This window comes from Lynx canadensis, chromosome A3 (genome assembly GCF_007474595.2).
Source record: "Lynx canadensis isolate LIC74 chromosome A3, mLynCan4.pri.v2, whole genome shotgun sequence".
Lineage (NCBI taxonomy): Eukaryota > Metazoa > Chordata > Mammalia > Carnivora > Felidae > Lynx > Lynx canadensis.
Genome location: NC_044305.1, coordinates 23,724,484 through 23,748,201, shown reverse-complemented (window position 1 = coordinate 23,748,201; position 23,718 = coordinate 23,724,484). Strand labels below are relative to the sequence as shown.

The 23,718-nt window shown below is 40.4% G+C and overlaps 1 protein-coding gene across 3 annotated transcripts in view; it reads right to left on the bottom strand.

Moving 5' to 3' along the window:
* LOC115510167 (transient receptor potential cation channel subfamily C member 4 associated protein) overlaps window positions 1-23,471 on the bottom strand; it is a 70,010-nt gene extending 46,539 nt beyond the window's left edge. For 2 of the 3 annotated variants that reach the window (XM_030309727.1, XM_030309728.1), the window contains exons 1-4: window positions 23,273-23,471; window positions 9,543-9,671; window positions 6,382-6,498; window positions 78-135 (exon numbers count right to left, since the gene is read on the bottom strand). In XM_030309727.1, the coding sequence (XP_030165587.1) occupies window positions 78-135; window positions 6,382-6,498; window positions 9,543-9,671; window positions 23,273-23,440 (472 nt within the window). In that variant the 5' untranslated portion in view covers window positions 23,441-23,471. Of the gene's footprint in view, window positions 1-77; window positions 136-6,381; window positions 6,499-9,542; window positions 9,672-23,272 lie in introns of those variants that run through there. The other variant, XM_030309729.1, reaches the window with a different exon arrangement.
* Between the last annotated feature and the right edge of the window lie 247 nt (window positions 23,472-23,718).

Here is a 23,718-nt window from a genome sequence, read left to right as displayed (position 1 = left end):
AAGAAGAGAAGCCCCTGAAAACCACATCACATCAGCAGGCTGGGAAATGAGGGCCAATGGCTTGCAAGTATACTTACTTTTCAGTTTCTGTCCCCGGATAGAGATTGTAGGCCTCATAAGAATTTCTACAAGGAGCTATAGATAAAAATTTAAAGAGTTAAAAAAAAAAAAGAAAGAAAAAGAAAAAAAGAAAATTGGGTAAAATCTTAATTATTTCCAAGCATAACTTATAAAACAATCTTTGCCATGATAACTGATGGCCCAAACATCTGTTCCCAACACACCCAGAAAGCAGTGAGGCTCATAGGGATGAGCACTGTACCAAGAGTCAGGAAGCCTGGGTTCTAGTCACAGCTCAGCTCAGCCACCTAGTCCCCATGTCAACTTGGGCAAGTAATTCTCTCCATGGCCTCAGCTTTCTCATTTTATTTTTATTTTTAAATTATTTAACTATTTTATGTTTTTGAGAGATAGAGAGGCAGAGAGAGAGGGAGAGAGAGAATCCCAGGCAGGCTCTGCACCATCAGTGCCTAGCCCAGTGCAGGGCTCAAACTCACAGAACCATGAGATCATACCTGAGCCGAAACTAAGAGTTAGAGGCTAAACCAACTGGGCCACCCAGGCACCCCTGAAGACTTGAACATTATAAACCAACAAGCTCTAACAGGTATCTATAGAACATTCTGCCTATCAATAGAATACACATACATTCTACTCAAGCATACATGGAATATTCTCCAGGATAAATCATATATTAGACCATAAAACAAGCCTCAATAAATTGAAAGGACTGAAATTACACAAAGCATATTATCTGATCACAACGAAATAAAATTAAAAATACCAGAAAGAAATTTGGGAAATTCACCAATGTGGAAAATTAAAAAACACATAAATGTGAGTCAAAAAAATTAGAAAATACTTTGAGATAAATGAATACAGTAAAACTTATGATGTAGCTAAAGCTGTGTTTAGATGGAAATTTATAGTTGTAAATGCCTATATCTAAAAAAAAGAATTATTTCAAACCAATAGCCTTATCTTTCACATTAAGACACTGGAGAAAGAGGTACAAACCCAAAGTATGCAGAAGAAAGGAAATAATAAGAATTAGAGTAAAAATTAATTTAGTAGAGAAAAGAAAGTAACAGAGAAAATCAATAATATCACCACCAACCTTAGAGAAAACAAAAACTGCCCTCCTGCTGAGGGTACTTTTAACTATTATATGTGATACTACGCTAAGCATCTTTGTATACAAACTTTATTTCATTTTGACTTACATCTTTATGAGAAAGTTACAGAAAGAAATGTAAACAAGGCAAAATGATTAATGATCTTTAAGGTTTTAGGCATGCTCCACAAATGGTTTTCTAAAGAGATGCCCCACTTCTCAAAATCATCCAAAGTTATAAGATGCTCAAGTGGAAGATGGATTATGCCAATGAATAAATTAAAAGTCCTTTAATGCCAAGCTATTGATTATGGCCTATAGACATTTCATTTGGTCCACATCTACTGAAAAGCTGGGAGATTTTACATAAGAATCTAGATTTCCCACACACCCCCAGGGCAACAATAGTCAATGGGGGTGAAAGAGTCATTTCCCCATAAAATGGGCACACACTCTCCTCCACTTCTCCACATTCCCTGCAGGCATTTAATTTACACAGATCATGACTCGGGCTCCTTCAGTCCAGTAAGGTACCTACTTGACCCTGTACGCATCTGACTTTACAAACTCTAGGATACACTTTTCACTGCCACGTCAGGGGTTGGGTCAAGTTGATAAAGGAGTGGTCTAACCACCAACGTGCCCAATTATTCCAATTCATACTGAAGAAAGGGTGACTTTGGGGCATAGCTAGTGACTGGCAGAGGAAGAAATAAAGAGCTCTGTCTGAAACAGGAGCAAGATGACAAGGGAGTTCAACAAGAACAAATGCACCCAACTAAAGGTAAGTTGAGAGCATAAGGACCAGAACAAAATCTCCTATTTATCAACAGACGAAATTCCTGGAGAAGCCAATCTTCCCCAAAGCAGACCAAAACCTCACAAAATCACAAAACTTTGATTCAAACAGACATCAGGCTAGAGACCCCAGAGACCCACATTATTTTTTTTTCCTCCCATAAATACAGTGGTTTTTATTACAATACATTCCTCGATGAACAATTCAGAGGTAAAGGATCCCTCGAGCTGGTCATTAAGTAACTGTTGCAGGACCCCTACAGCTGCTGAGGAGAGGCAATGTTGAGCAACACTTAGGGAATAAAGACTATGACTGATGCTATGGATGCAAATGTGTAACAATCTTTACTTTTGTGGAAAATGGCATCTTTAAGGAAACATTTTTTAAATTGCAGTGTAACAGGGACGCCTGGGTGGCTCAGTTGGTTGGGCGGCCGACTTCGGCTCAGGTCATGATCTTGCAGTCCGTGAGTTCAAGCCCTACATCAGGCTCTGTGGTGACAGCTCAGAGCCTAGAGCCTACTTCAGATTCTGTGTCCCCCTCCTCTCTCTGCCCCTCCCCCACTCACGCTCTATTTCGCTCTCTCAAAAATAAATGTTGAAAAAAAATTTTAAATTGCAGTATAACATGAGCCAGCAGAGTATACACCATAAATGTACAGCTCCCATTTTTACAAGGTGAACATCCTTCCTGTATCTAAAAAGTAAACCCCTCTCCATTTAAAAGTACCATAAACAAAGTCAAAATTTAATTTTAAAACTTGGGGAAAAAACCCAACACATATAACAAAGGACCCTTTTTTTTTAACGTATTTATTTATTTATTTATTTATTTATTTTTGAGAGGGAGAGAAAGAGAGAAAGAGAGAAAGAGAGAAAGAGAGAAAGAGAGAAAGAGAGAAAGAGAGAGAGAGAGAGACAGAGAGGGAGGGAGGGAGGGAGGGAGGGAGGGAGGGAGGGAGGGAGCATGCGAGCACACGTGTACGAGCAGGGGAGGGGCAGAGAATCCGAAGTGGACCCTGCACTGACTGACAGCAGAGGGGCTCCAAGGCTCACTAACAGCCAAAGTTGGATGCTTAACCGACTGAGCCACGCAGGTCTCCCAACAAAGGACCTTTAAAAACTGAGTACTTACAAAGTGTTACAGTCTAAATGTTTGTGTCCTCCCAAAATTTGTATGTTAAATCCTAATGCCAAATGGAATAGCATTAGGAGGTGGGGCCTATGAAAGCTGATTAGGTAAGGAGGGCAGAGCTCTCAGGAATGAGATTATGTCCTTCTAAAAAAGTCTCCTGAGATATCCCTAGCCCCTCCCACTACATGAGGACAAGGAGAGGCTGGCAGTCTACAACGTGGAAGAGGGCCTTCACTAGGCAGCAAATTTGCCAAAGCCATGACCATGGACTTCCCAGCCCCAAGAACTACAAGAAATAGATTTCTTTTGTTTATAAGTTACCCAGTCTGTGAGAGTTTGTTATAGCAGCCCAAACTAAAATGGAAAATCAATGAAGAAAGGCCTAATAACCAAATAGAAAAGGATGCAAAGACACTAAGAGACAACTGGCAGAAAAGGAATTACTTATAAATACATGAAAAGATCTTCAATCCCACTCATGGAAAAATGCAAATTTTAAAAACTATGAAGCGAATATATAAAATACTCTTAGAAGGCATAAGACGACAACCCAATTAAAAAATGAGAAAAGGAAATAGAGATTTTCCAAGGAAGACGTACAGATGACCTATAAGCACATAAAAAGATGTTCAACGTCATTAGCCATCTGGAAAATCCACACCAAAACCACAGTGAGATACCACTCTATACCCAGTAGCATGGCTATAATCAAAAGCACAGATAATAACAAATGCTGACAAGGATATGGAAAAATTAGAACCTTCATACACATTGGTGGGCATGTAAAATGGTGCAGCTGCTTTGGAAAACAGTCTAAAGGGTCCTCAAGACATTAAACTTAAGAGTTACCATACACCTCAGCAAACCCACTTCCAGGTATATACCCTAATAAAAACATATGTCCACACAGAAAATGGACACAAATGTTAAGAGTAGCATTATTCCTAATAGCTAAAAGGTAGAAACCCCAAAATCCATCGATTGACAGATATACAAAATGTGGTATGTGAATACAATGGAATGTTCTTCAGCCATAAAAAGAATGCAGTACTCACATAGGCCACAACATGGATGAACTTGAAAACATTAAGCTGAGTTAAAGAAGTCCATAAAAGAAAACCACATATTACATGATTCCATTAAGATGAAATGTCCAGAATAGGGCTATCTATAGAGATAAAAAGTAGAATAAAAGTTGCCTATGACAGAAGTGTGTAGGGGAGTGATAGCTAAAACATATCATGGAGTTTTTCTAGGGTGATAAAAATGCCCTAAAATTGACTGTGGTGATGGTTGCACAGACCTGTGAATACACTAAAAACCACTGAAGTGTCCCTTTACATAGGTGAATTGGTGCATGAACGATCTCAATAAAGCTTTTTTTTTTTTTAATTTTTTTTTTAATGTTTATTTATTTTTGAGACAGAGAGAGACAGAGCATGAATGGGGGAGGGTCAGAGGGAGGGAGACACAGAATCTGAAACAGGCTCCAGGCTCTGAGCTGTCAGCACAGAGCCCGACACAGGGCTCGAACTCACGGACCGCGAGATCATGACCTGAGCCGAAGTCGGCCGCTCAACCGACTGAGCCACCCAGGCGCCCCAAATAAAGCTTTTTAAAAAACTAAAGAAATACCATTTTTCCCATATCTGTTTAGCAAATATATAAAATTTACTTGAAATGTACCATTTGAGGGGCACCTGGGTGGCTCAGTCAGTTGAGCATCTAATTCTTGATCTTGGCTCAGGTCATTATCTCACAGTTCATGAGATGGAGCCCCATATTGAGCTGTGTTCTGACAGTGTGGAGCCTGCTTGGATTTCTTTCTCCTTCTCTCTCTGCATCCCCTGGCTTGCGCACATGCACTCTCTAATAAACTTAAAAAAAAAAAAATGTACCATTTGGTAAAGGAGGTACGGGGGGCCAATAATGTTCCATTTCATGATGTGGTTGGTAGTGACAAGGGTGAACTTATTTTGTGATAATTATTGGTGCATTTTCCTATAAGACTTCAATAACACAGTCCATAAAAACACACATCTACACATTGTGTTGGTGACGGTGTAGATAAAGATACTCTTATACTTGGTTACTGCAGATGCAAGCTGATAAAACCTCTTAGGTATATAATTAACAAGTTTATCAACAATGAAACACACACATATTTGGATCCCATAGGTATATACCCCCATGTACAAAAGCATTTATTGCAACCTTGTTATAAAAGGAAAGGTGTGAGAAAACTCTAAAGGCTCATCAATTGAGGCCTGGGTAAATAAAATTATGGTATAATTCTACTAGGAAATACTATATAGCCATTTAAAACAATCAGGCAGATTTACACGTATTGAAACGAACCTATCCCCAAGCTAGAGAATTACGTGGAAAAAAGCAAGGTAAAGAACAGTGTACCTAAATATGGGGTATGCAACCTCTACGTGGGAAGAAAATAAACCTAAGATGGGGACAGTGGGAGTTATTCTCTCTCTCTCTGTCTCACACACACACACACACAACCATAGAACATCTCTGGAGGGACACAAGAAACTAGAAATCACAGTTGCCTCTGAAGAGGGGACAAGAGGAAGTAGGAGACACACCTTTCACTTTCTGCCTTAAAAAAAGAAAAAGGTGGGGGCGCCTGGGTGGCTCAGTCGGTTGAGCATCCGACTTCAGCTCAGGTCATGATCTCGCGGTCCATGAGTTCGAGCCCCGCGTCGGGCTCTGGGCTGATGGCTCAGAGCCTGGAGCCTGCTTCCGATTCTGTGTCTCCCTCTCTCTCTGCCCCTCCCCCGTTCATGCTCTGTCTCTCTCTGTCTCAAAAATAAATAAACGTAAAAAAAAAAATTAAAAAAAAAAAAAGAAAAAGGTGGATATATAATTAACTCAAATTATTCTAACTTAAAGCTATGGTGTTTCAACATAGGTAAGAGCCCCTGAACTTTTTTTTCTTTTTCAAGTTATTTGAGAGAGAGACAGAGAGAATGAGCAGGGAGGGGCAGAGAGGGAGAGAGAATCCCAAGCAGGCTCTGCATTGTTGGCATGGAGCCTGATGCAGGGCTCAAACTCACGAATCATGAGATGACGACCTGAGCTGAAACCAAGAGTTGGATGCTTAACTGACTAAACCACCCAGGCACCCCAAGAGCCCATGAACTTCTAAAGATTAAAATTCTGAAGTGTTTGCTATGAATTCTGAACTCCTTTCTTTCTTCCATTTTAAGAGTTAAATACTCAAGCCATTAAACAGTAGTAATCACAAACAACTACTTACATCAACGCCTCCAAACAAGTCAAAAATATAAGTATTTGGATAAGTGGTTTCTTGGGTAAGTTTCCTCTCTTCAGTAACAAATGCCATAGCCTCCATGGAGAGAAGAGGAGAAATTTCCTAGTTTAAAAAAAGCATACAGAGTGACTTTCAGTTTTAGTATTCAACAGGAACCAGACACCAAAACATCAGCTTGAGTCACAACTTGAACTCCCATGAGCCCAAAGATAGCCCCCAACCATAACAGAAAAAAATAATAATCTTACAGAAAAGCTAATATAATGATAAAAGTTTTAACATTAGCAACCGCTAATTTATTTCATGCTTAATATGTACCAGGTATGGTTCTAAGTACTTCATGGAAGACCTCTTTTAATCTTCACAAACCTAAGAGATAATAGTAATATATCACCCCAATTTTAAAGATATGCAAACTGAAGTACGAAGTTGTCAACATCACACAACTGGTAGGTGAAGAGCCAGGATTTAAACCTAGGACATCTGGCTCCAGAGTCTGCGCTTACAGAGGAGAAAAGAACCATGTGGGATGAACTAGGAGATAAAGTGTGGCAAGAATCAAGGATCTTACTCATTACGCTCTCTCTTCGTGGACCTTGAGGGAAAATGGAACACGATGGGCTAGAGCAGCGGTTCTCACACAGTGGTGAACATCAGAATCACTTGAAGGGCTTGTTAAAACCCATACTGCTGAATCCCACCTGCAGAGTTTCTGATTCAATAGGTCCAGGGTGGGGCCTGAGAATGTGCCCTTATTAACAAGCTCCCAAATGCTGCTGATACTGCTGGTCCAGGTATCACACATCAAGAAAAGGCAGAACTCTAACAGACAACCTGTTACATACTGGGCACTGGGCTTTTGCACTTTAGCCTACCTAATCCTTAAAATAAGTCAATGAACTGAGTACAGTTTTACCCATTTTATAGGTGAAAAGCAAAATTAAGAAGTTGCCCAGGCTCACATAATTAGCGACTGAACTACTTACTAAAGACTGAACCACTTTCTCTGGGTCTCATTTTTCTCAACTATAAAACTAGCATGTAATTCCTCCTGGCAACATGGTACAGTGGAAGCCGGCTTAGGAGGAAGACAAATTTGGACTCATCATGTAACGGCCACAGCCTTTGGGTGTGCTACCGCTGAGGCTGTTCTCTCTACTGAAGAGGGAATGATAAAGACATCTGGGTTTGCCTGCCCACTAACTCTTTTTCTCTTCTTCAAGTAAAAGCCCCATTTCCTTGGGGAAAACGCCCCTCCCTACTTTTCACATGGTTCTGTTGGGGCTGTGCCAGCCCCAGGAGCAGGTGATCAGGCCTAGCCAATAGTCTCTCATCCTCCTCACCTAAGTGGCTGGCCTAAGCTGTAGAAATGTCACCCTAGAGCTGTGATTACATGGAGGAACATGAAGCCACACACAGATGGCAAGATAAGAAATGGACGACTTAACCTTGTTTAGCCCTTGAATTCACACTTGTGCTTTCCAGTTACATGAGACAACAGAGGATCTTTTTTGCTACTGAGTAGGTTACTGTGCCCTGTAATCAAAGTATTCTGGACTAAAACAAATAAATATACCACCCATCTCATGTAATTACCATAAGAATTAAATATGCCTGGTACACCAGTTTCAAATAAGTATCTGCTGGATGAATAAAGTAATGATCACACAGCAAGCACTCACAAATATTTTCTCTCTTCTACCTCATCTCTCAGAGATTTTGCAGGAATCAAGTGCAATAATGTAAAATTCCTTGTGAAGTGTTTTCTTTTTTTTTTAATTTTTTTTTTTTTTTTAATTTTTTTTTTTCAATGTTTATTTATTTTTGGGACAGAGAGAGACAGAGCATGAACGGGGGAGGGGCAGAGAGAGAGGGAGACACAGAATCGGAAACAGGCTCCAGGCTCCGAGCCATCAGCCCAGAGCCCGACGCGGGGCTCGAACTCACAGACCGCGAGATCGTGACCTGGCTGAAGTCGGACGCTTAACCGACTGCGCCACCCAGGCGCCCCTTTAATTTTTTTTTAATTAAAAATTTTTTTAACATTTTTTATTTATTTTTGAGACAGGGAGAGACAGAGCATGAACAGGGGAGGGTCAGAGAGAGGGAGACACAGAATCTGAAACAGGCTCCAGGCTCTGAGCTGTCAGCACAGAGCCCGACGCGGGGCTCGAACTCACGGACCGCGAGATCATGACCTGAGCCGGTCGGCCGCTCAACCGACTGAGCCACCCAGGCGCCCCAAGTGTTTTCAAATAAGTGTAAGACTGTAATTCTTTTTATCCCATTCAGACTATAAGAAGATCAAAAATACAAAACACTTTCTTTAATTAAACTTTATTTGGAAATGATTTTCAATTTATAGAAAGCTGCACAGACAAAACATGCCTTCTGAATGGTAAAGACTAAGTTTATTTGGTGCCTACTGTATTTTAGAATGACTTATGTGATATAATAACTTTACCTCTGAATAACATTGTATCAAGTGTCATTATGATCAACTGTAACTTACATGAGCCTTAACTGCAGCTAGAGCTGGTCATCTAAATTCAAATTTGGACCCACTCCCCAACTTAAAGGTTGGTTAATGGTAACCCCAGACCTACTGACTCAGAAACTCCAGGCGTGGGGCCCAGCACTCTGTTTTTTCAAGTCTTGCAGGTGATTCTGATACACACTCAAGTTTGAGAACAAGTGCCTTAGCATCCGCCTCCCAACCATCAAGCCCAGTTCCTTCAGCTTCTTATGTTGGTCATAACGTCCAACAACCACAAAACCACTTTCTTGAACCTTTTAGCAATATGGGATCTTTAAAATCCTGCTCAAAAAGAATGTCATCCCAATCCCAGGGCATAGGGTTAGCCTCCCAAATTAAGCAAACCCTGTCACAAGATAAGCGTGAAGAAAGCCCAGAAAGATATATACAGGGAACTTAATGGTGATTATCTCTGGATGATGGGATTATAGGTGATTTTTATTTTCTTCCTTGTACTTTTTCTGAACTTCCCAAATTTTCTACAGTTTACACAATAAAAACAGGCTATTTTAAAAAGTAGACTGAAGGAGGAAAACAACAACATCAACAAAACCAGACATCTGTGTCACCTGGAGGTGAATACAGCCTTTCCAAGGGCCCTAAGAGTTACCTTGAGGATGTTTTGGCACTCAATGAAGTCACTGTGGAGGTGGCTGCTTGCGTACAGCTTCAGGAGCAGCTGAGGAATTCCACTCCATTTGGACTGTTTGTCCCTCTCCGTCAAAAATGTCTCAGTGAACTGTGAGTCAAAAGAAGAAAAGAAAAAGGAACATTTTACTGCTGAGGAAAGAACTACTAGGATACATGGCAAACGAAAGCAGCTGCCTCCTAAAACCCACCCAGGCCAAATTAATTCAAAGCACTCTTTCTAGAAACCTTCAAAAGCTCCCCAACAGTCTACAAGCTAAAAGTGCAACTCCTTCCCTTGTGACACAACAGCCTTTATATTCTCTCAAGTACTCTCCTCTCTAGTTTCATCTCTTTCCCAAAGGGTACTCTCGGCTCCAAATGTACATGTTCTCTAGGTCTCTCTGCACATGCTTTTCCCTGCCCAAAATGTCCTTGCCTGGTTTTTTCTACCTGGGAAGCTCCTTCTCCTTCTCCAAAGAGCAAGCCAAATACCCAGAAATTTTCTTTGCTGGGCTTCCTCTCTCTCTCTCCTTTGTAAGCGAGTAAGTGCCTGGCCTCTGGGGCCTTATCTAACATTTATCCTCTGTACCGTAATTACTGATTCATTTGTCCCCTCCTCCTGTAGACCACAAGCTCCTTCAGAGTAGGCACCAGGCTGTGTTTATCGTGTCCACCTTCTCTCTCTCAAAGAATGCCAGGCACAGAGACTCAGTAAATGTTTGAAGGAATGAGCAATAACCTTCTAGACTAATGACAAGTTCATTAACCAATTATGGCACAGTTCCACTAACACTCTAAGGACATATCATTAATCAGGGGCCGGATGTGAATTTATTTTCATATATACTTATCCCTCAATCAGATCAAAAGCTCCTTATAACCGTTATTACAGGATATGCAGGCTTTCAATAATGCCTTAGTCTATCCTGACACATATCAGTCCTATGATCTTGGACAAATCCCAGTATCCTTCCTGAGCTTGTTTTCTTAGATTGTAAAAATAAGATAATACAGAAGTAACAGAGAGGTAATGAAACGTTTGTGAGAGTGATTTGCGTTAGGGTGAACCAAAGGCATTACCATTTCTGTGGGTTAAAAAAAAAAAAAAAAAGATTGAATATCAGCAATTTCATATCATTCAAGCTAGTTCAAATCAAGGCAAGTCCAAAAACAATGGAAAAGAATTCTTTCCTTTCCTTGAAAGGAAAAAAAAGAAAACAAATATATTTTTATGGGACTCAGCAAGGCACTGCTTACAAATTTATAGGTGTAAACATTTATATTAAAAAAGAGATCTCAGATAAATTATCTAAACTTAAACTTCCACTATGAGAAACTAGAAAAAAGAATAAACCAAACCCAAAACAAGCACAAGGAAATAAATACTATTGCAAAAATAAATGATACAGAGAAAAATAATTTTTTAAAAAATCACCAAAATCAAAAGTTGGTTCTTTGAAAAGAACAACAAAATTAAAACTTTAGTTACAATGACCAACTTAACAATGACTCAAATAACTAAATTAGGGAATGAAAGAGGAGACATTACTACCAACCTTATGGAAATAAAAAGATTTATAAAGAAGTACTAGGAACAATTATATGTCAACAAATACATAACCTAGATGAAATAGACAAATTCCCAGCAAAATACAAACAACTGAAACTGACTCAAGAAGAGTCAAAAGTGATTTAATAAGAAAAAAGGAAAGAAAACTACCCACAAAGAAAAGCCCAAGTCCAGATGCTTCACTGGTAAGTTCTACCAAACATTTAAAGACAAACTAAAAATACTTAAGATTCTTCCATAAAATAGAAGATAGAAGACTTCCAAACTCATTCTACTACCCTAATACCAAAACCAGACAAAGGTGTCACAAGAAAACTACAGATCAAGATCTCTGACAGATATAGACAAAAATCCCCAGCAAAATACTAGCAAACCAAATCCAGAAACATGTAAAAAGGATTATATACCATGACCAAGTGAGGTGTATTCCAGGTATGCAAGGTTGGTTCAACATATGAAAATTAATCAATATAATCAATCTGATAAAGGGTATTTACCAAAAACCCACAGCTATCATCATAATTAACAGTGAAAGCCTGAATGCTTTTCCACTAAGATCAGGAAAAAGACAAGGATGTTGATCCTCACCACTTCTATTTAACACTGTAGTAGTGACTCGAGCCACAGTAAGTAGGCAAGAAAAAGAAATAAAGGCATCCAGATGAAAAATTAAAACTATTATATTTGCAATCCTATGATCTTATACATAGAATACATTAAGGAACCCACATAAAAAACTATTAAAGGTAATGAATGAGTTCAACAAGATTGCAGGATAAAAATCGATATACAAAAATTAGCTAAATTTCTATACACTTACAATGAACAATCCAAAAATGAAATTAAGAAAACAGTCCCATTCATAATAAAACCAAAAATAATAAAATTTAGAAATAAATTAAGTAAAAGGAATACAAGATTTGTGCAATGAAACTACAAAACATCACTGAAAGAAATTAAAGGAAGCCTAAATAAATGGAAAGCCATCCATGTTCATAGATTGGAAGACTTATGATTGCTAAAACAGCAATACTCCCTATATTGATTCAATGCAGTTTCTATCACAATCCCAGGTGGCTTCATTGAAGAAATTGACAATCTGATACTAAAATTCATATGGAAATGCAAGGGACCTACAATGGCCAAAATAATCTTGAAACAAGACAGTAAAGTTGGAAGAATCACACTTTCTGACTTCCAAGTTTATTACAAGCCTATAGTACAATCAAGATTTTGGCATAAAGATAGACACCTAGATCAATGGAATAGTACTGAGATTCCAAATTAAATCCTTACATTTACAGTCAACTGATTTTTTTACAACAGTGTCCACATAACTCAATGAGGAAAAAGATTAAGTCTTTTCAATAAATGTTGCTGGGACAACTGGTATCCATAAGCAAAAGAATGAAGATGGACTTCTTTCCACATACCATATACAGAAATTAACTCAAAATGGATCAAAGATCTAAATGTAAGAGCTAAAATGTAAAACATTTAGAGGAAAACACAGGCATAAGTTTCATACCCTTAGCTTAGGCAATGGTTTCTTGGATATGACATCTAAAGCACAACAAAGGAAAAAACAGATAACTCATGACACGGATAACATAAAGAACAATTCTATGAACACCTCAATTGGTGCAGAAAAAGCATTTTGTAAAATTCAACATTATAAACTGAGAAAAGAAGCAAACAAACAATAGTATCTACAGAAAACCTTCAGCAGGGACACCTGGGTGGCTCAGTCGGTTGTGTCCAATGCTTGACTTTGGCTCAGGTCATGATCTCATGGTTCATGAGTTCAAGCCTCCATGTCAGGTTCTGAGATGACAGCACTGAGCCTGCTTGGGATTCTCTCTCCCTCCCCCTCTCTCTGCCCCTTCCCCTCACGTGCACTCTCTTTCACAAAATAAACTTAAGGCTTTCCCTCTTAGATCAGGAATGTGCCCCTTCAACTCAGGCAGCACAGTCAGGCAAGAAAAAGAAAAGATAGAAAACTGGAAAGTATAAAACCTTCATTCGCAGATGATATTTGCAAACAACTGTACACATATACAATCCAAAAGGATCTAAAGTATTAAAATATAAAGTCCATATAAGTACAAAAACAATATAAAAATCAATCTTGAATGAAATCATGCCATTTGCAGCAATGTGGATGGAAGTGGAAGGTATTATGCTGAATGAAATAAATCAGAGAAAGACAGGTATCATATGTTTTCACTCATATGTGGATCTTGAGAAACTTAACAGTAGACCATGGGGGAAAGGTAGGGGAAAAACAGTTACAAACAGAGAAGGAGGGAGGCAAAGTATAAGAGACTCTTAAATACAGAGAACAAACTGAGGGTTGATAGGGGGGTAGGGGGCAGGGGAAAATGGGTGATGGACATTAAGGAGGGCACTTGTTGGGATGAGCACTGGGTACTGTATGTAAGCAATGAACCACGGGAATCTACCCCAAAAACCAAGAGCATTCTTTACACACTGTATGTTAGCCAATTTGACAATAAATTATATTTTTAAAAATCAATCTTGGGTTTTTTTTAATGGATTAGCGAGAACATGAAACAACAGGAACTTTCATACACTGCTGGTGAGAAAGTAAACTACTACCGTCACTTGGGAAAGTGGTAATAGCTACTGATACTCAACCTAGGCATATCCCATAACCCAGCGATTCTACTTCTAAGTATATATCCAAAAGAAATCACACACACATGCATCAGGAGACATGTACAAGAATATCCATACAAGCAGTACTCATAATAGTCCCAAACTGGAAAGATCTCATATACTCAACAGAAGTAGAATGAATCGTGGTTTGTTACAATACTATGCAGCAATAAAAATTAATGAACTACAGCTTCACCATTATCATGAATCAGTCTAACAAAGATTGAAAGAAAGCAGACTCAGTATATACTGCTTTATTCTATTTATATAAAGCATAAAAACTAGTACCCCTAAATACAATGTTAGAAGTCAGGCTGTGGGGCGCCTGGATGGCTCAGTCGGTTAAGCGTCCAACTTCGGCTGAGGTCATGATTTCACCGTTTGTGGGTTTGAGCCCCACGTCGGGCTCTGTGCTAACAGCTTAGAGCCTGGAGCCTGCTTAGGATTCTGTGTCTCCCTCTCTCTCTGTCCCTCACCCCCTCGTGCTCTCTCTCTCAAAATAAAAATAAACATTAAAAAGAAAAACAGAAGTCAGGCTAGTAATTTCATTTGGAAAAGAGGAAAACTAGAGCTGTAGACTAGAGGTACAGAAGTGATCTGGTTGGTTGCTATGTAGATGACAGCTTTATTACTATTCATTGGGCTGTGCACGCATTTCTTGTTCATTTTTATTTGCACATTATATTTCAACACAAGAAGTTTTTGAAATGCTTAAAATAAATCTGTATGCATTGATTACGGAAGGATTTCTAAGACGCATTTTCAAGTGAAAAAAGTTAAATGCACAATATGTACAGTATGATACCACCTGTGCAGGAAAAAAAAAAGATATATAGACATATTTGCTTTTCTAAGTTTAATGTATCTCTACATAGATACACAAGAATCAATAACCATAGTTGCCTCTGGGAGTAGAACTGAAGGGTGCTAGCAGAGGTGGTAGTGGGCTACTTACAAGGGAGATTTACTTTTCTCTGCAACTGTATGTGCGTATGTTATCTATTCAAAACACACATTACCTCTGGAGGGGAGGGGATGAGATGAAAGACGTATTAACTATACTGGTACTTTTTTTTTTTTTAGAGAAGGAGGGCAAGCACAAGTGGGAGAGAGGAGCAGAGGGGAGAGAGAGAGAATCTTAAGCAGTATCCACACTCAGCATGGAGCCCAATGTGGGGCTCGATCCCATGACCCTGGGATCATGACCTGAGCCAAAATAGAGTTGGACACTCAACCAACTGAGCCACCCAGGTGCCCCTACTTTCTTAAGTTTGGTAGTAAGTACATGGGTATTGTGGTAATACTTTGGTATTACTTACTATAGGTTTTTGTAGGTCAGATATTTAATAAACAAACAAGTAAGTCTCTCCACAATGGAATCTGTAGATGCTCAATAAATATTACCATCCCCACCCCATTCCCAACATATCTAAACTTACCTCCCATTATGTCCCATACAAACATTTCATTGTCTCTTTCCTGTCTTCTAATGGCCAATTAGGAGGATTTTCTCAGGGGTGTTCTTAGTGCCAGAAAGATCTCTGCTACTCTGTTCAAATTCTATTCATTCTTCAGAACCAACTCAACTCTCTGCTATTCCATGAAGCTCTCTAAAGCATTCAAAGCCCAACATAATCATAGGAGAGAAGATGGCTTTTAAAAATAGGAGTACCCTAAAAAAATTGTTTCAAATAAAATAATTAAAACAGGAGGACCCTAAGAGAACATTGAGTGCAATCATTTTGCAGAAGAAATTAATGTCAGGTGACAGACATGACTTTTTTATAGTTGTTAATATTTATTTTTTAGTTGTTACGTATTTAATGTATATATACACAAAATATCTACACAATGAATAAAAAGAAAGACTTTTGCCATGATTAAATTTCAGAATGCCAGAGAGAGAGAGAGAGAGAGAGAGAGAAAGAGATGATCCTAAAAGCTTTCAGGGTGTGAGGGGTGGGAAAATAGGTCATATACAAAGACATGGGAATCAGAACAGAACCTCTCAATGGTTACACCAAATGCTTAAAGACAATGGAATAACACCATTAAAAACTTAAGGGAAAATAACTTCCAACTTAGAATTTTATACCCAGCTTAACTTAATATACAAGAATAAAAGACATTTTCAAACATGTAAGCTTAAAAAAAAAGCTATCTCCCATGTACTCTTTCTCAGGAGACTACTAGAGAATGCACTCGCCCAAGACAGGATTCATGAAACAGAGGATCTAAATCATGAGAAAAAGAAAACGCTTTGAATTTGGTGAAGTTAAAAACCAAAAATTCAGATGTATAGCTGTCCTAGCAAGGAACTAGTCCAAACTGGAGGAAGATGGAGTTCCAAGAAGGATTTCGTCTTTAACAACAAAGTTTTAGAATTCAGGACTAAATTGTAAGCACACGAAAAGCAAATTTTAAAAGAATGAGATTATTCTAGTGAAAGAAGCCAGACTCAAAGGCTACATATGGTACAGTTGCATTGCAATGACAGTCTGTAAAAGGGCACAGGAATAGGGCAGTAAACAGATGAGCAGTTGCTAGAGGACAGGGGTGGGGAAAGGGCTGACGAGTACAAGAGAATTTTCTATATCCTAACTGTAGTGGTGGTCACACAACTGTGTTTGTCAAGATTCGCAGAACTACAGGCACACCTCGGAAACACTGTGGGTTTGGTTCCAGACCACTGCAATAAAGTGAGTCAAATGAATTCTTCAGTTTTCCAGTGCATATAAAAGTTACATTTACGTTATACTGTATAGTTAAGTATGAGATAGCATTATGTCCAAAAACAGGTATATGCCTTTGTTAAATATTGCGTAAAAATGCTAACCATCATTTCATCTTCCAGGAAATCTTAATCACTGATCACAGATCACTATAATAGTAACTAAAAAGTTGGAAATATTGTGAGTATGACCAAAATGTGACAGAGACACCAAGTGAGCAAATGCTGTTGGAGAAGGGCACCAACAGACCTGTTCAATGCAAGGTGGCCACAAACCTTCAATTTTGTAAAAAACGCAGAGGCTGTAAAGTGCAACAAAATAAAGAACAAAACAAGGAATTCCTATAAATACCAAAAAGGGTGAATTCTGGGCCACCTGGGTGGCTCAGTCGGGTGGGCATCTGACTTCAGCTCAGGTCATGATCTCACAGCTTGTGAGTTTGAGCCCCGCGTCGGGCTCTGTGCTGACAGCTCAGAGCCTGGAGCCTGCTTCAGATTCTGTGTCTCCTTCTCTCTCTGCCCCTCCCCTGCTCACACTGTCTCTCTCTCAAAAATAAATAAACATTAAAAAAAATTAAAAAAATAATAAGGGTGAATTCGACTACATTTATAACTCAATTCAAAAAATGGGGAGAGGGGTGCCTGGGTTGGTTCAGTTGGCTGAGCAGCTGGCTTTTGATTTCAGCTCAGGTCATGAGATCAAGCCCCATTTCCAGCTACACACTAAGGGCTGAGCCTGCTTAAGATTCTCTCTCTCTCTCTGCCCCTCTCCCCCACTCACTGTAAAATAAATAGTAATAATAACAATTTTTTAGTGGAGGAAAATGGTGGCTTTTAACTTTAAGGGAAACAAAAAATATACAAAATACTGTTGTATAATCTATGGCTCTATTGTAAATAATTACATCGTGATCATCATCACATAAATTTTTTTTTTAATTTATTTTTTAATGTTTATTTATTTTTGAGACAGAGAGAGACAGAGCATGAACAGGGGAGGGTCAGAGAGAGAGGGAGACAGAATCTGAAGCAGGCTCCAGACTCTGAGATGTCAGCACAGAGCCCAACGCGGGACTCGAACTCACGGACCAGGAGATCATGACCTGAGCCGAAGTCAGATGCTTAACTGACTGAGCCACCCAGGAGCCCCTCTTTTTTTTTTTTTTTAATGTTTACTTATTTTTGTTTTGTTTTTTTTTTTTTCAACGTTTTATTTATTTTTGGGACAGAGAGAGACAGAGCATGAACGGGGGAGGGGCAGAGAGAGAGGGAGGCACAGAATTGGAAACAGGCTCCAGGCTCTGAGCCATCAGCCCAGAGCCTGACGCGGGGCTCGAACTCCCAGACCGCGAGATCGTGACCTGGCCGAAGTCGGACGCTTAACCGACTGCGCCACCCAGGCGCCCCTAATGTTTACTTATTTTTGAGAAAGGGGGAGAGGCAGCGAGAGGGGGAGACAGAATCCAAAGCAGGCTCCAAGCTGTCAGCACAGAGCCCACTACCTGAGGCAAAGTTGGACGCTTAACCGACTGGGCCACCCAGGCGCCCCATCATCAGGTAAATTCTTAACATCAATGGCCCAAAACGTGATAGAACTACATTAGGAGACTAAAAAGACATATGTGGTGTTGTGAATTAAATCCTAGTTTACAGGGGAAGAAAACAGACAATGTCTAAAATCGAAAAGTTACGAAATAGCATGTTACTTAGAAATACTGGCTGTCCTCTTTCCTGGAGGACCCTTCCCCTGCAAAACATACATAGTGTGGGCAGTGGTTGCCTGGGAAGGGTGCAATTTGGGGGTAAAAAATGGGGCAGAGCATTGCTGTTTTTAGTTACAAGGCTAACAATACCCAGAGAGCTTCCCAACAGTCCTCCAAATATCCAACTTCACAAGGGATTTATTTTACCACCTTTATGTTGTCTTACAAGGCATTTACTTCCATTTAAAAATAATCATTTGGATTTTGTTTTCCTTGTGAACAGCTGAGTACTGTGATGAACGAGCCACCAACCCAGGCATTTTCAAAGCTGAATTACTGGCAGGTGTTGTATGGGTTTCTCCCCTTGGAGTACTTGTGGTTTGACAGTTTATAGCAGCGATAATCTCTTACATCATGTTGCCTAAGCTGTCAACCTGTTCAGTGGATATGACATTTCCAGGCACTTAACTTTCATTGATTTTGTCTTTACTGCTTTTCTTTTTAAATAATTAAAGGCTAAATTCCATAAACATAAATGTGCATCTTATCTGTTTAGTCCTAAGTGTAAGTTATCTAATGCCTTACAATATCATATTAAGTGCAAGTAAATAGTCTTAAAAACGAATTCATGAAGATTAAATACCTTCTTAGGTTATTCTGATAACAAATGTTAACCAATGAATACTTGTGTCCACTGTAGTGGGATCTGTTTTGTTTCAACATAATTAGGAGTGAATTTTATGGTTTGTGAATACAAAAACTTCCTGTTAAAATGAATAGTATTTATATTTTTAGTTTATGAGAATGTATCTATCCAGGATATCAAATTACCCCTGACAGGCAAGGGAAGACTGTAGTTGACTTAAACCCCTAGGTTTCACAAATACTAATGCTTAGAATGGGGATAAAACAAATTTATTGAAATTTTTAAAAAGGGGGGGGGTCAATCTCAAGAAAAAATATGAATACTCAGGTAGAATTTAGATATGCAAGTAATCATGAAGGAAGCAATGACTGGCATTTGGGAAACAGAATGAGGATGCCATAACCTAACTGATCACCAGACTGCCAAACTGAAGGACTAGTTCTAGGGGTGGTGGGTCATGACCTGTAAGAGTTACTCTGCCCTGAGTCTAAGATTTGCCTAGTCTATCCCTTTCCCTCAACTCCTACTGATCATGCAGGTCTTGTGCGCCCAAGGTAAGGAATCTGGATTTGATTCTAACTGCAGTGAGATGCCACTGGAGGGTTTTAAGCAAGGGAATTGTAAGATCTGATTTGCTATAAGGATCACATGTGCTGATAAGTGTATACTGGCTCTGTAAACGCTACAGCATCATACCAGCACTACTTTATTACCTAGATAGAGGGCAAATTCAATAGGAGAAGAGAAAATAAGGCACACTATAATCCACATAGGACAGGCCCATTCTAAATAAAACATGTGGTTCAGAGTCTTCTCCCAGACTTCTCTTAAGTCCCATTTAGGGAAATAGGGAAGACCTGGGGACGATCAGGTTTGGTGAAAGACGAATCAGGAATTTCATTTAACATACTGAGTTTGAGATGCCCATGAGACATTTAAGTGGAGGTATTGAGATGATATTTGGATATACTCATCTGGAGCTAAATGGAGAGATCTTGATGGAAATATATATTTAGGATCCATCAGAGTATAGACTATTTGTTAAACAATACTTACTAACCTTTATAGCATGCTTACTATGTTTTAAAATACCATTTTAAGTGCTTTAAATGTATAAATTTATTTGGTCCTTACCACAAAACCTTACAGGCTAGGTCTCATGATTACCCCTCTTTTACAAATGAAGAAACTGAGGCATAAAGAGATTAAGTAACTTGCCCAAACACACACAGTAAGTATGTACCAGAGCTGTGGTTCAAACCTAGGATACCTGACTCCAGAACTCTTTAAAGCCATGAGACTGTTTAGAAGTAGAGACAGGACTCAGGAGGAGGAAGACTGAGCCCTTACAAACAATATTTCTTTTTTTTTTTTAAGTTTACTTATTTTTGAGAGAGAGAGAAAGAGAGAGAGAGAGAGAGAAAGAGAGAAAGAGAGAGAGAGAGAAAGAGAGAGAGAGAGAGAGAGAGAAAGAGAGAGAGAGAGAGAGAGAGAGAGAGAGAGAATACGAGTGGGGGAGGAGCAAAGAGAGAGGGGTACGCAGAATCTGAAGCTGGCTCCAGGCTCTGAGCTGTCAGCACAGAGCTTGACGCAGGGCTTCAACTCACTAACCCAAAGTCAGACACTTAACCGACTGAGCCACCCAGGCATCCCCAAACAGTATTTTAATTCAAACAATTTTCAAGGGCCTGACACTGTTTTAGGCTCTGTTTCAAAGAAAAATAAGACAAATTCCCTTGAGAAGCCCAGTCTAATAGCTACAAGCTGACAACAACTAGTAACTGAACATCTATCTGCCTCACACTGGCCAAACTTTTTAGACATATTATTTCACTTAATCCTAAGAGTCCTATGAGACAGATATTAGTGACATTTTAGAAATAAGGAAACTAAGGTTCAGGAAGGTTAAGTAATGTCACCTGGATCACTCAGCTAGTAAGTGATGGAACATGGGTCAATTGAGGTCCACCTTCCTTTAAAATCTGGTCTTTTCCAAGGAAATCCTGTTATATGCTGCAACATGGATAAACTTTGAGGACATTAAGCTAACTGGAATAAGCCAGTCACAAAAAGACAAATAGTGTTTGACTCCACTTCTGTGAAGTATGAAAGGTAGTCAAATTCATAGAAACAAAGTAGAATGATGGTTTCCAGGGGCTGGGGGCAAGGGAGTAGGAGGTATGTTGTTGTTTAATAGGTACAGAGTTTCAGACTGGCAAGATGGAAAAATCCTCTTGATCTGATTCACAACAATGTGAATATATTTAACACTACTTAACTGTACACTTAAAAATGGTTAAGATGGGAAACTTTATGTGTTTACCACAACTAAAAAAATTTTTTTAAATCTGGTCTTTTTCCCAGTTTACCACATGCCACATTGGACATGCTTACTGTGCTATGGAAATGCCTGTGAGGAAATAATTACCTGTAATGTGGGGAAAGGTGGTGTGTGGGGGCAAGGAAGAGATCAAGGAAAGTTACCAAGAAAGGATACATTTGAAAGATGAAATTCCCCTCATTATAGTTTTAGGAAGGTAGCTCCATCTCAACCCCCGAAATAGCTCCCACACCTGCATACAACTAACTACTCATTACAATAACTAGCCTAAACCAGGCTCAAGAATATTCTAACACCCTACTATCTGGTGAGCTTCTCCAATCTCCTCCCATTCCAGGTCCTCCAGCACTGGAAACAAATTAAGTGTCCTAAATTGCCTCATTTATTATGCTGAATGACTTCTGTGGCTCCTGACTGCCCTCAGAATGTAAAGGATTAGCAAAATGAGTGTTTAGGAGATTACCTAAATTTTCTGAGCCTCAGTTTCCTCATCTGTGATAAGACAGGAGTCCCAACATCTAATTCAAAAGACTGAAAATTAAATGAAGACATTGTATGCATACCTTGCTCAATGTCTGCTCCAAAGTATGCACTCAGTGAGCTGTTCCTTTTCTGCCTGCCCCCACAACCCAGCTAAGTGAGGCGTTTTGGTTTAAAGAACAAGAGAGCAAGTATTTCCAGGATGTTAAGGCAGATAAAGAAGAATGCAAAGGGGAAAAAGTTGCTCAACTATGCTTATCTGATGTTCAGGAAAATACTGCTCACCCAGAACTGTTTCTTCATCTGTAACCTGCTAGAACAGAGACCACCTGTTTTTTTTTTTTTTTTAATCTTTATTCTGTCCTTTTAATCATCTGAGTATTACTGAAATGGCTCAAATATACTATATGCAGTACACCGTGAAAATCTAACTCCTTTTCTCTCCCCCATCTACCCAACTGCCACCCAATCCCACCAACCACTTTATTAGTTTGTGTATCCTTCAAAACGTTTCTATATGCAAAAGCTGTCTTTAAATTAAGTAATGTTTTACAATTGCCTTTGCAACCTAAGTTTTGGGAATGAGGGGGTGGGGTGGTCAGCGCCATGAGTCTAGGTCTTTTCTCATCCTGCCTCACCTCAAAGCAGTGTCCTCCATTCATTCAAAAAATACTAATCGTATATTGGGCGCCAATTATAAGCTAGATACCAAGTACAGCATTAACTGATTATCCTTCAACCTTTACTAAGCAACAAAAATGCACTTAACGCTTTACACAATTATCTCCATTGATCCTCACGACAACTTAAGAAGCAGATTACGAATCGTCACCTTCATTTTACATATGTGGAAACTGAGGCACCGAAAGGTAACTTGCTCAAGCAAGGGTTTGAATCCAGGCCTGACTCCAAAGTCCTCGCTCTTAACCATGACGCTCCACAATGGCAAACCAGAGTCCCTGCACCCTTTGGAGCTCAGCCTAATGTTGGATACAGGCAAGAAAAGGGGCAGACAATAAAGAAATATGTAATTACAGACCAAGAAAGTAATGTGAGCGAAACGAATTCAGGGCTGTGACTGAATAACAATGGGGACCTACTTTAGAAGTGGGGGGGGGGGGGAGTGTCAAGGAAAGGCCTGAGAGAATGACATTTATGATAGGCTTGGGAACCGTTTGAGGGCTGCATTAATGACCCACCGCCCAATTCACGGTGGAAAACTCGAGGCCCTTAGAAGCTAAAGCAAACTCGCCCAGGGTCCCCCAGACGTGTAGACGTGGCGCAGGGTTGGGAGGATCCAGGAGCTGGGCCCAGGACTCGTACACGCCACCGATGCCCGATGAAGCCCAGTCCGGCTCGGCCCCTAACCAGGGCCTCTAGCCCGCTGCTGCCCACCGCCCCGCGGCGGCTGACAGCATCCACACAGCCTGCAGGGAGGCCCCGCGGCCGGCCAAGAGGGGTCGGGCCCGTACTGCGGCGGCCTGGAAAGGCCTCTTCTCCGGTCCCCCGCCAGCTCCCGCCCGGTCCGCCCCGCCCCGCCCCTCCGGGCCGGCTTCGTACCTGCACGGCCCGGACCAGGCCCCGGCCGGTCAGCTGGCCCTGCCGCAGCTGCAGCAGAATGTTACCGGGCCGCGGCCGGCCGCCCCATCCGCCCCAAGCCGCCACCGTTGCCGCTGCCCGTCGCCCTCGGCCGGCCCCAGACCCAGCAGCCGCCGGCACCGCCGCCATGTCTCCTCGTCCGACAAACAGGAAGCAAGCGGCCCCGGGGCCGCGGAGATTTCTACGGGGCGACGGAGGGGTCGTCGCAGCGCCCCCAGCGGGACGACGGCGGAGGCGCAAGCCGCGTGGCAGCGGCCGTGCGCGCCGCGGTCCCTACTGGGAAATGTAGTCTTGCTCTCAGGCGGGGCAGGTGCGAAAGAGAGATGTGGCGTTTTCTGCGCTACTTGTTTTTGGGGCCCCTCGGTCTTGCATTTCGGCGAGGACCTCTGAGGTCGAAGACGCAGTAC